The sequence below is a fragment of the Arachis ipaensis genome, chromosome B02 (assembly GCF_000816755.2).
Source record: "Arachis ipaensis cultivar K30076 chromosome B02, Araip1.1, whole genome shotgun sequence".
Lineage (NCBI taxonomy): Eukaryota > Viridiplantae > Streptophyta > Magnoliopsida > Fabales > Fabaceae > Arachis > Arachis ipaensis.
Genome location: NC_029786.2, coordinates 24,828,043 through 24,840,322, shown reverse-complemented (window position 1 = coordinate 24,840,322; position 12,280 = coordinate 24,828,043). Strand labels below are relative to the sequence as shown.

Sequence of the window (12,280 nt, the reverse complement as noted above, 5' to 3'; positions counted from 1 at the left end):
GGGATTTTATAATAAAAGCTTCTCGGCAGAGTCCCAAGTCTTTAGGGAAGGTCAACCTATATCAATTCCTTAAAATTCATTAAAACTCAAATCATGGATTCTCGGTTTAAGTAAATAAAACTGAATTTATTATGAAACTGACCATACAAAATCACAAGTTCCAACCCGGTCCAAATACCAACTCATTTGAAAAGGAACCGGTTCATTTGAATCAAACCACTTTCAGGTTTCTTTTTGGAACCCATTTTTCTAACTCTTCCAAAATGCCTCAAACTTAATTGCTCAATCAAAAGTCTAGATTCCTTTGAAATCACTAAAAGCTCCTTTTTATATTGAAATCAATATTAGAGCACCATTCTTTCCTTCAGTGATTCAAATGGTAAAAATAGTTCATTTCTAAATAAGTCAAACTCAAGGCATAAAGTTCACTAAATAAATTAAGCTTGAAAATATAAATATTCTCTTAATAAATCAAATAATACAACTTCTCAAATCCAATCCTTTTTAAATAACTTTTCAAACAAGACTAGGATTTTGTAGAAATTTCGGCAGCACCTCCCCTAAAACTTGGACTTTTGCCACCCAGTTCGGGTCCCAACTAAACCGTTTCTCATTCCTTTTCAACAGCTCAAAACCAGAAATCAATTCAAAGCAAGCTAAATCCAACAGTCGCCTCAGTGGCATATCTCAAGAAAACCATTTCAAAATCAACTCAATATCAATTAATTTAACTCATTTCCAAAGCTTTAAAGAAACGGTTCAGTAACAAATCATTTGTCCAAGATCAAGTCAATTAAAGTAAACCAGGCTGAATTCAAAAGTGCATTCGACTTTTCACATCATCAAATAATTGACCCAAATCAAATCAATCTTCAACGGATTAAACTCAGATTTCAAATCTTTAAAGAATCACTTCAAAACATAACATTTCACAAAGCCGCACAACAATTCAACCAAACCAACATCCATAATCACTCGAGTCAATCAAATAACACATAAGGCAGATACAATCACCAAATACACAATATCTCACAACAGTATCCATATGTAATAATTCCAATACTTAAAACATAGTTTTTGGAAAGCGCCCCTACCTCAAAACGCAAATTCCATAATCCAAACGTTTCACAGAGTCCTTTCCGCCTCAACTCAAAATCACCAACAGCTTGAATCACAGCTTTGCTCAATTTCACAGCAGAAGAAACAACCTTTACTCGCAATATGTGGCCCCGTTAACTTAATCCTAAAGACATAAATATTGCGAAAACCTTAAAACACATCACGGGATATGAACGGGCAAGGTTTCGAGGCAGAGGTACTTACGGTAACTAAAGAATACTAATTGAACCAAAGGACAGAAGCTTCAGCAGTGGTTCCGATAACCACAGAACCGCCCTTGGCAGCCAGAATCGCCGCGACTCAGCCTGCTCCGTTAGCAGTTCCCACTACCTATTCTCAGCATCGGTGGTGACTCAACAGCACAGGGCAAGCTAACAGAGATTCCAGCAACAGATAAAACAGTCCCAAAACAAATACTAGTTGCAACAGAAATCTCCACACAAAGCCAGCAACTATCTCCAGAAATGGCAGCGGCGATGTCACCTACTATAACCATTAATTAAGCACCAACAGTTTCAATGACAGCCTCAAAGTAAGATTGAATTGGCAGAATTAGGAAGCAGAAACAGGGGAGAGCTTACCCCCAACATAGCAATGGTCCTAGTGGTGGTTTCCTGGGTAGCAGAGGGTTTTGGTAGCTCACCTTTAGCAGTGGCAGAGGAACATGTGGCAGCAGTGAAAGGCAGTGACGGAGCCGGCTTCTCCTCCCTCGCACTTTGTTTCTCCCGCACTGCCCTCTCCTTCTCACTGGCAACAGTGACGGGAGAAACCCCCAGCAGAGCACGACACGCCTCTCTTTCCTAGTCTCTCGCTCGTCCTCTGGCCGCAATTCACGGCAGTGACAGCAGCGCTGTTGGAAGACGCGGAAGCAGTAGCGGCGACAAGGCTAGCTGCAAGCTTCTCTCCTTCGTGCGCCTCTCTGTTCTGGGTTCCTTCCTCCGCGACGGCAATGGCGGCGCAAGGATGGCAGCGACGCGTGGCTCAACGGCTGGGCACGGTAGCAGCACCAGCTCCCTTAAACCCTCCTCTGCGCGAACAGTGGTGACACAGGGAGCTTCGGCGGTGATGCGACGGCAAGGAGGCTTGGCGACGGTGACCTTGGCGGCATGGCCTGTTGTGGCGGTGCGACGCGGTGAGCTTCCCCCCTCCTCAGCCGCAACTCAGCCTCTCTCTCTTTTTGCTTTTGTTTCTTTCTTTCTTTCAATCAGTTTGCAGCAGCTGCTGCTGCATTAGGTACCCTGGGGTGTACCGGGTCAGGGGAACCGGGTCAGGGGAACCGGGTAGGGTTTTTAGTGTTATGGTTATGTGTGTTGAGTTTTAGGATTAGGGCAAAATTGGGTTCAAGGATAATTTTGTAATTTCAAATAAAAGTAGGGGTAATATAGTAATTGAAACCCAAATTAAATCCAACACTAATTGTATATAGAAAAATATTATTTGCTCATTAATTTTACAAATCATTTTCAATAGAAAACCCAGAACTAAAAATTAGAAATAATATAATTAATTTCTCTATTTTTCCAAAATAGCAGTACTAATATTTAAAATATTACTGATCTAATCCAAACCATGTAAAACCCCTATTATTTCATAACTGACAAATTTATAATCTAAATATAGAAAATAATCCAATAATTATAAAATTGGATAATAATCATAACCCATCTCAAATTCGATAAATCAAAACTTGCCTTAATTTTCTTTAATAGAGAAATTTCTGAAATTAAGGTTACAGAAACACTGAATTTGAAATTAGTTAATGATAGCCCTCTTTCAAAGGTATTGGGTCTTACATTCTACCCAGCTTATAAAAATTTTCGCCCTCGAAAATTGATACAAAACGAAAGAAATTTCATAACAGTTCACCCTTGAACACATTTAAGGAAGAAGCAAAAATATATCTCAACGTATAAACATATATACGGTTTTCAAATACTTGGATGGTCGTATGCATAAAGATACAAAGGTAGGAGTGTGATTGCAAAGCAAACGTCCCAAGATAGGCTCAATGCACAAGGTTATATGATCCCAAGGTTTTACAAAAACTTGAGGTGACAAAGTAGGATGCATATCAAGATAGGTGTTCACAACGCAAAGTGGTGGTTAATGTGGTAAAAGGCTGCAAAGCATGTTGGTATTTAAACAGTGGCATAACGTTCAATGACAATTCTTGTTCCCACCTCAGAACTTCAATTTTCCAACTCCACCAATCATTTTACAACCTCTTAGCCAATCATAAGCCTAACAACCGCAAATCCGTTCGCAAGGAATAAACCACTCTTAACTCATAACATGGTACACCTATCGCTTCAACTTCTGTATACACATATCACGTCTTAAAGAACTAACGCATCGTGTTACTACGTCTACAAGTCGCACGTGATATCAAAACAATTCTCGAGTCTACTCAGAGGATACAAGATTTAGAAAGGAGAATCAGATGCCAAGGATAGTACTCATAGATTTGAGAGAATTTATCCAATTCCCAGATAAACAAAGACGCTCAAGCAATGAAGTTTGCTAGAAATAAATCAATTGACAATTTCAAAGATAACCATTGGATCCAAGAAATTCAATAGGACCAATAAGAAGAAGAATCAGTGCATTAGTTTGAAACAAGTCCAAGCTGAGTCGAAGAACTATGAGGTTTACAGAAGAAAATATCTCAAACCCAAGACAAAGCTCACAGAACTCAAGAGCACGATTACAAATACTTTCGGATACATTATTCATGAAAGAGTCGAAAACTTATGGAAAAACCACTTTGCAGTCTAGAAGAAAAGTTGAGCAACAAACATTCTTCAAAAGAGTAGCAAAAGCATAAATGTGGCTTTACTTCAATACAATTTCATGTTGAAGTAGATCATGTAGAGATTTAAAAACAAAATACACACAAGTTTGGCTAAGAGCTAAAATATTTCCTCAAATATTTTAGAAAGATAATTAGATGCAAAACTTAACCAAAAGCAGTTCATAAAAACTCGGAAGTAATCAAATGCTTGTTCAAAATTCTCAAAATTTCATATTCAAACAAGCGTGTATAACATTTATAGCAAGTACGAAAGAGGGAGTTAAACTCTCTTTAGAAAAGAAATTCTGAGGTAGAAATTTGCTTACAATTTGGTAAAGGAAATAAGTGGTGCGTTACAAACGAACCGGTTTCCACTAAACACGGAAACTTTCCAAAACTTCATTTAAAATAGTGCATCCCAACTTTAAATTAACTTCATCAAAATTGAACCATGGTTTCAATCTAAATCAAGCAACAGAAAATAAATTTCGTTTAAAACTTCTTACAAGAGAATTCAAAACTTCTTTAAAAGTTTAAAACAAGACTCCAAAAGTATACTTGAAATCACCATTTCAAAAGGATATTCAAGGATATTAGGATGTACTTGAAAAGGAGTCAAGCCATACAAGAAAGAATCTTAAATCAAAGTAGTTCAAACAAGATCCACTAGGCATGAGGCATCAAACAAGCTTTCAATTGATTCAAAAGAATACGAAAGTCATAGGAAAATACAACCCAATCATTAGTAATTTTCCAAGGATAAATCTTTGACTAAAAACTCATGTAAAGATAATGAGAGATTAAACGATGCACTGTTTTGAAACGAATCAAACTGACTCATATAAGAATGAGGTTCACCAGAGAAGAAAAACCAAGATCAATGGTAATGTTCACAAGATGTAAAAGATTAGTTGAAAACAAAGCCAAGCACGACACCTATGGAGATGGAAGGCTTAAGAGAAACTTTAGTCCGTTCATAAGGAGAAAGCTATGAGTCCAACATTTTCAAATGAATAGCAATGGCATAAACCATATAGCATGCTAAATCAAACTCAATTCAAAATAAGTTAAGTAACGCTTATCAAATGAAACTCAACCGGAATAAAAGTCAAAAATCCTTTCTTTTCAAAATTTTGAAAAAAATATCCAAATACATAATCAAATGAAGATGTGCATTAGAACTATAGTAAAATCACTAGAAAGTCAATTGTAATTTAAAGTAAATGCAGTTCCATAAACCAGTAAAAATATGGACGGGGCCTTAGAATTAAATAGTTATTAAACTGTATAAGGAATTTTCAAAGTTCCACATATATATAAGTGTATATATAATCAACAGCAAATTTTTATAAAAATCTCAAAATTGGCTGTAATCACTGTCAAATAAGAGAAAACTGAATCAACAATTTCTCTAATAATGGACTCGGAATTCGGAGTTAAAATGCACAGTGCAGTAGGACAAGTTCAAAGTCATGTCAAAGGATACATGAATCAAGAAGAACTCAAACAGAGAAAGATAGATACAACAAGGAGTTCAACCAAGCATATGCACTTAAGATCAAACAAGAATGCATATGAATAGAGGAATAGAGTTAAAAAGTCAAACTATTTTTCAAAGGATTAGCAAAAAAGAACTTCAAGTTAGGACATGAAAGAACAGGTCGACTCGAACAAAATCCAAAACACACAACTGAATAGCCTCGAGAAATAGTTTCCAACGTTCCCAAAACCCACGATTCGCTTTACTCAAAACTAGTACGTCATCTATGATAACCCATCAATGCTTTCATATACATAATTCAATAGTATTAAGCCGGCCAAACTTAATACCAAGAATTATGCAATGCAAGACTAACGGCGTTAATCAATAGATCGTCATGTGCATAAAGCTCTAATTCTTGTCATTCGACAAGATCTATTCCATGACAAACGCTCAGAGTATGCAATTGAAGTATAGTCGGTCCATTCCTCAGGCTCTACAGGAAGGACTGCTCTGATACCATAATGTAACACCCTAACTACCAAAGCTCACGCTTCCGGCTGCGCGACTCTGATAGCTCGGACATTTCGACGACACTTATATTATTTAATAATAAAATATGAGCCTGTTTAAAACTTTAAACCATAATACCGATCCCAAAAATACTTTCGTTCGATAATGTACATCCATAAATACCATACAACTTACAACAATTCATAAAGAGTACATCCATATATATACATAATTATATATAAATAACTTTACAAGCATTAACCAATACAATTCCTATCCCTCTTACAGAATATATCAAGATAATAGCGAGGGTTCAATAAACCATAACTAAAACAATACAGAGCATTTCAACAACAACTAAATAAACCCTTCGTGACTTCAGCGTCCATATCCTGAAAGGGAAAAAATGTAGGGAGGGTGAGAACATCATCCTCGAAAGGGTTCTCAGTAGAGGGTTTTTGGGAATTACTGTAATAGGATACATGAAGATAACCGCACCAGTGATTAATAACCGTCTCATGCCTCTTTTCAAAAACGACGGTTTACAATAAGAGTAAAGTCGGAAATCTTTTCTAAAAGAGGAACCGTTCAATTCTCAAAAACTCAAAAGCCTTTCAAAAGGGTTTATCTATACTGAACCAAAATAGCCTTTCATATTTTATACCAAACCAGAAACACAAAACCGAAATCAACCATCAGTTCATCTTATTTCAACCACGGCCCTAGGCCCAAACAATCCAACAACAACCAATCACCACAGTCTAACAGAGTCCCAGTAGCAAACACAAATAGGAAGATGCAAGCACAAACAAACATTTATTGCAAGTAGAACAGTTAGCAATTAATCATATAGGTAAACCAAGTATAATATGCACACCCAAACAATGTCACATAAATGCATATGATGCATGCCTGTCCCTAGTGGCTGATGATATCATCTGTCGGTTATATAGCTAATCCGACACGTCCTGGTAGCTAACCATGGACAGAAACACCCATCGCGGAACAAGTAGGTTTGAGCTACAACCCCATTGCTACTACCCGCTCAACCCAGAGCCAGTGGAATAACCACTACTGCGGCTACTACCCAGGAGGGTGTTTAAAAGCTCAACCTGGAGCGAGTGAAATCACCACTACTACCGCTACTACCCAGGCGTCACAGTCTCTGACCTGGAGCAAGTGGGACGAACCACAACCCTTGCTACTACCCAGGTATCTCAAGCATATATTCATTCAGTCCCAGCCATGGATCAACATCCATCTCAGCCATCCGGCTTAAATTCATAATTCATAGTCAGCCATACGGCCCATAACTCATTCGGCAATCAGCCATAAATCAATATCATACACAGCCATTCCGGCTCACGGTTCAATCCAGAACCAGCCAATATTCATAATCAAACACAGCCATTCTGGCCCATAACAAAACAGCACTTCCACCATTCAACATCATCAAATTCAAAAAACCGGCATTTAAGCCCCAAATCACTTTTCTCAAGCCATTTCAATTTGAAATCAAATTTCAACTCTTTTCAGCCTTGGCTTTAAAGATCTCATTTCTCAAATCATCTTAGGCTCATAAGCCAAATTTACTCAAAGTGAGTTCCCTGTTTAAAACAAAGCCACTCTCGGCATTCTCTTTCTAAAACTTCCAAAACCATGGCAAGTTAAGGATTTATTTCAAAGTATTCAAAACCACCCATCCAACAATGAGATTTTATAATAAAAGCTTCTCGGCAGAGTCCCAAGTCTTTAGGAAAGGTCAACCTATATCAATTCCTTAAAATTCATTGAAACTCAAATCATGGATTCTCGGTTTAAGTAAATAAAACTGAATTTATTATGAACCTGACCATACAAAATCACAAGTTCCAACCCGGTCCAAAAACCAACTCATTTGAAAAGGAACCGGTTCATTTGAATCAAACCACTTTCAGGTTTCTTTTTGGAACCCATTTTTCTAACTCTTCCAAAATGCCTCAAACTTAATTGCTCAATCAAAAGTCTAGATTCCTTTGAAATCACTAAAAGCTCCTTTTTATATTGAAATCAATATTAGAGCACCATTCTTTCCTTCAGTGATTCAAACGGTAAAAATAGTTCATTTATAAATAAGTCAAACTCAAGGCATAAAGTTCACTAAATAAATTAAGCTTGAAAATATAAATATTCTCTTAATAAATCAAATAATACAACTTCTCAAATCCAATCCTTTTTAAATAACCTTTCAAACAAGACTAGGATTTTGAGTATCCATATGTAATAATTCCAATACTTAAAACATAGTTTTTGGAAAGCGCCCCTACCTCAAAACGCAAATTCCATAATCCAAACGTTTCACAGAGTCCTTTCCGCCTCAACTCAAAATCACCAACAGCTTGAATCACAGCTTTGCTCAATTTCACAGCAGAAGAAACAACCTTTACTCGCAACATGTGGCCCCGTTAACTTAATCCTAAAGACATAAATATTGCGAAAACCTTAAAACACATCACGGGATATGAACGGGCAAGGTTTCGAGGCAGAGGTACTTACGGTAACTAAAGAATACTAACTGAACCAAAGGACAGAAGCTTCAGCAGTGGTTCCGATAACCAGAGAACCGCCCTTGGCAGCCGGAATCGCCGCGACTCAGCCTGCTTCGTTAGCAGTTCCCACCACCTATTCTCAGCATCAGTGGTGACTCAACAGCACTGGGCAAGCTAACAGAGACTCCAGCAACAGATAAAACAGTCCCAAAACAAATACTAGTTGCAACAGAAATCTCCACACAAAGCCAGCAACTATCTCCATAAATGGCAGCGGCGATGTCACCTACTATAACCATTAATTAAGCACCAACAGTTTCAACGACAGCCTCAAAGTAAGATTGAATTGGCAGAATTAGGAAGCAGAAACAGGGGAGAGCTTACCCCCAACATAGCAGTGGTCCTAGTGGTGGTTTTCTGGGCAGCAGAGGGTTTCGGTAGCTCACCTTTAGCAGTGGCAGAGGAACATGTGGCAGCAGTGAAAGGCAGTGGCGGAGCCGGCTTCTCCTCCCTCGCACTCTGTTTCTCCCGCACTGCCCTCTCCTTCTCACCGGCGACAGTGACGGGAGCAACCCCTAGCAGCGGAGGCAGCAAGGCTGGCTCGACTGCAGCAGAGCACGACACGCCTCCCTTTCCTGGTCTCTCGCTCCTCCTCTGGCTGCAATTTACGGCAGCGACAGCAGCGCTGTTGGAAGACGCGGAAGCAGTGGCGGCGACAAGGCTAGCCGCAAGCTTCTCTCCTTCGTGTGCCTCTCTGTTCTGGGTTCCTTCCTCCGCGACGGCAATGGCGGCGCAAGGATGGCAGCGACGCGTGGCTCAACGGCTGGGCACGGTAGCAGCACCAGCTCCCTTAAACCCTCCTCTGCGCGAACAGTGGCGACACAGGGAGCTTCGGCGGCGATGCGACGGCGAGGAGGCTTCGCGACGGTGACCCTGGTGGCATGGTCTGTTGTGGCGGTGCGACGCGGTGAGCTTCCCCCCTTCCTCAGCCGCAACTCAGCCTCTCTCTCTTTTTGCTTTTGTTTCTTTCTTTCTTTCAATCAGTTTGCAGCTGCTGCTGCTGCATTAGGTACCCTGGGGTGTACCGGATCAGGGGAACCGGGTAGGGTTTTTAGGGTTATGGTTATGTGTGTTGAGTTTTAGGATTAGGGCAAAATCTGGTTCAAGGATAATTTTGTAATTTCAAATAAAAGTAGGGGTAATATAGTAATTGAAACCCAAATTAAATCCAACACTAATTGTATATAGAAAAATACTATTTGCTCATTAATTTTACAAATCATTTTCAATAGAAAACCCAGAACTAAAAATTAGAAATAATATAATTAATTTCTCTATTTTTCCAAAATAGCAGTACTAATATTTAAAATATTACTGATCTAATCCAAACCATGTAAAACCCCTATTATTTCATAACTGACAAATTTATAATCTAAATATAGAAAATAATCCAATAATTATAAAATTGGATAATAATCATAACCCATCTCAAATTCGATAAATCAAAACTTGCCTTAATTTTCTTTAATAGAGAAATTTCTGAAATTAAGGTTACAGAAACACTGAATTTGAAATTAGTTAATGATAACCCTCTTTCAAAGGTCTTGGGTCTTACATGATGCTTTAATTTTTCTACATACAGTGTTACGGATTATACTATAGCAAATGAAAGCAGCAATTATTCTGAGCAATTCAAGAATTTGGAGCAGCTGGTGAAAAGACTAAATCAGGATATCTTAGCCAAGTTAGATGTCTCCTCCAATTCCAGTTCAGCAAGTAATCCTCCACGGTATGTATGGTTTCATGTCCTATTCACCTCTTTTTTTTTTCTTTTCCTTTTGTAAAATCTTCCTTCTTCCTTTTCAACTTGAGGTTGTGAACATGTCAACTTAGCTGTCCTTGTCCTTTTGTGTGCACAAAATGAACCATGTAGGATAACCAAATGAATTGAACTTCATTTTCCTTGTTCTGCAATCAAGCACAGGTGCAAAATATTGCATTGAGCACTTACACGCACAATTTCGATCTAGGATATGAAACTTGTATAAATAAAAGTCTGTACTCATATCGAAAATAAACTTTTGGTTGTACTTTCATACTTTGTATTAAACGATTGTTTGCATATGATGATTTTGAACGTATGATTTGTTTCATCAGATATCCTCTTTACTAAATTTTATCATTGTACTTTACAGATCTGGATCAAGAGAAGTAAGGCGAGAGATACATGAGCCTCCTGTTGGATTTGGTGGACATGGTGGTGCTCCAATTCATCCCTCTGTGGACAGAATGAAGAGAGTGAGTACTGTAGAGATGGTTTTTTAAAATTGGGAATTAGAGTTTTTAACTTGAATTAAGTGACCAAATTGAATCAGAACAGTTTACTCTATCACATCAACTAGCCGTTTCTTTGCCAACATGTTACGAAAAAGACCAACTCAGCTTTCCGGTTGCGCCAGATGGACGAAATGTGCCGAAAAGACGAGTCTGAGTTCCAAAGTGCAACTTCAAGAATGAATATGGATAACTTTTAAATTCAAGAACTACTATAAGACTCGAGTGCAACTTCAACGACTACTTTAAGGTTTATCTCTCAATTTCGAACTTTGTCACCGGACTAAATCGGACTTTATACACCCTTAGCACTTTTGTATAAATTTTGAAATATCTACCTTTTGTAATAATTTGTATAAAATAAGTACAAAATTAAAACATACTCATTTTGAAAATGTTATAATAAAAATAATTTTGGGATGCATTTTATTTATTTATGTAATTTGTGCATAGATTATCCACCACGTCAATCTAACACAGACGCATACGAAAAATAAAAAGTAAAAAACTAAGAAAGAATACTTACCACGTCGAGAAAGATGCCACGTCAGTAATCCGCAAAAATCACTCGCATACTCATACCGTCGATCCAAATTAATCAACGGTCAAAACCATTAAAAACCACAAGACGAGGATCGCAATCTCAAGCCGTCCATTTTCCCATAATCAACGACCCAGATACCACACTTCCCACCTATATAGCAGACCCAAAACACACAGTTCGCAATGTAAAAGTGACTAAAGTTCTGTGCTAACGACATCAAACTCAAAATCAAATCTCAACAGAAAAAGCTTCTCCGCGCATCTCTTTCTCTTTAGTGTTTGAAAATGTCAGGTCGTGGAAAGGGAGGAAAGGGATTGGGAAAGGGAGGAGCGAAGAGGCACAGAAAGGTACTTCGTGATAACATTCAGGGAATCACGAAACCAGCCATTCGCCGTTTGGCTCGCAGGGGAGGCGTCAAGAGAATCAGTGGCCTCATCTATGAGGAGACACGTGGCGTCCTCAAGATCTTCTTGGAGAACGTCATTCGCGATGCCGTTACCTACACCGAGCACGCTCGCCGCAAAACCGTTACTGCCATGGATGTTGTTTATGCCCTCAAGAGGCAGGGAAGGACTCTCTACGGTTTCGGTGGTTGATTCATTCTAGGGTTTAGTATTTGCTCCTGCTTGTAAATGTTTCATGGATTATTGAGCTCGTTGAAGTGTAGTTTGGATCTTGAGGAAATGGAAATAAATACTTTCTTGTTTTGGAATCTTATGTGCTTATTCTATAAACTGTTAAGCTGAATAAGTAACGTATATAACTTTTAGGAAGAGTTTTAAGTATACCGGAAACACAGCTTGTGTTATTATCCACATTGAAGATGGATGTTTTGTTGCTGCCAGCGCAAATTTTGTAAGTACCTCAAATGCGAAAATGTGTTTATTAAATGAAATGGAGCCTATTTAAAAATGCAACTTAAACTCGTGCTTGCTTCCCCCTTGTATATGAAATTGGAGCTCCTTTTGGAT

The 12,280-nt window shown here is 38.4% G+C and overlaps 1 protein-coding gene across 1 annotated transcript; it reads left to right on the top strand.

Moving 5' to 3' along the window:
• Positions 11,478 to 12,016, top strand: LOC107625146 (histone H4). The gene has a single exon (XM_016327724.2). The coding sequence runs from the start codon at positions 11,594 to 11,596 to the stop codon at positions 11,903 to 11,905; it is 312 nt and encodes a 103-aa protein (XP_016183210.1). The 5' UTR covers positions 11,478 to 11,593; the 3' UTR covers positions 11,906 to 12,016.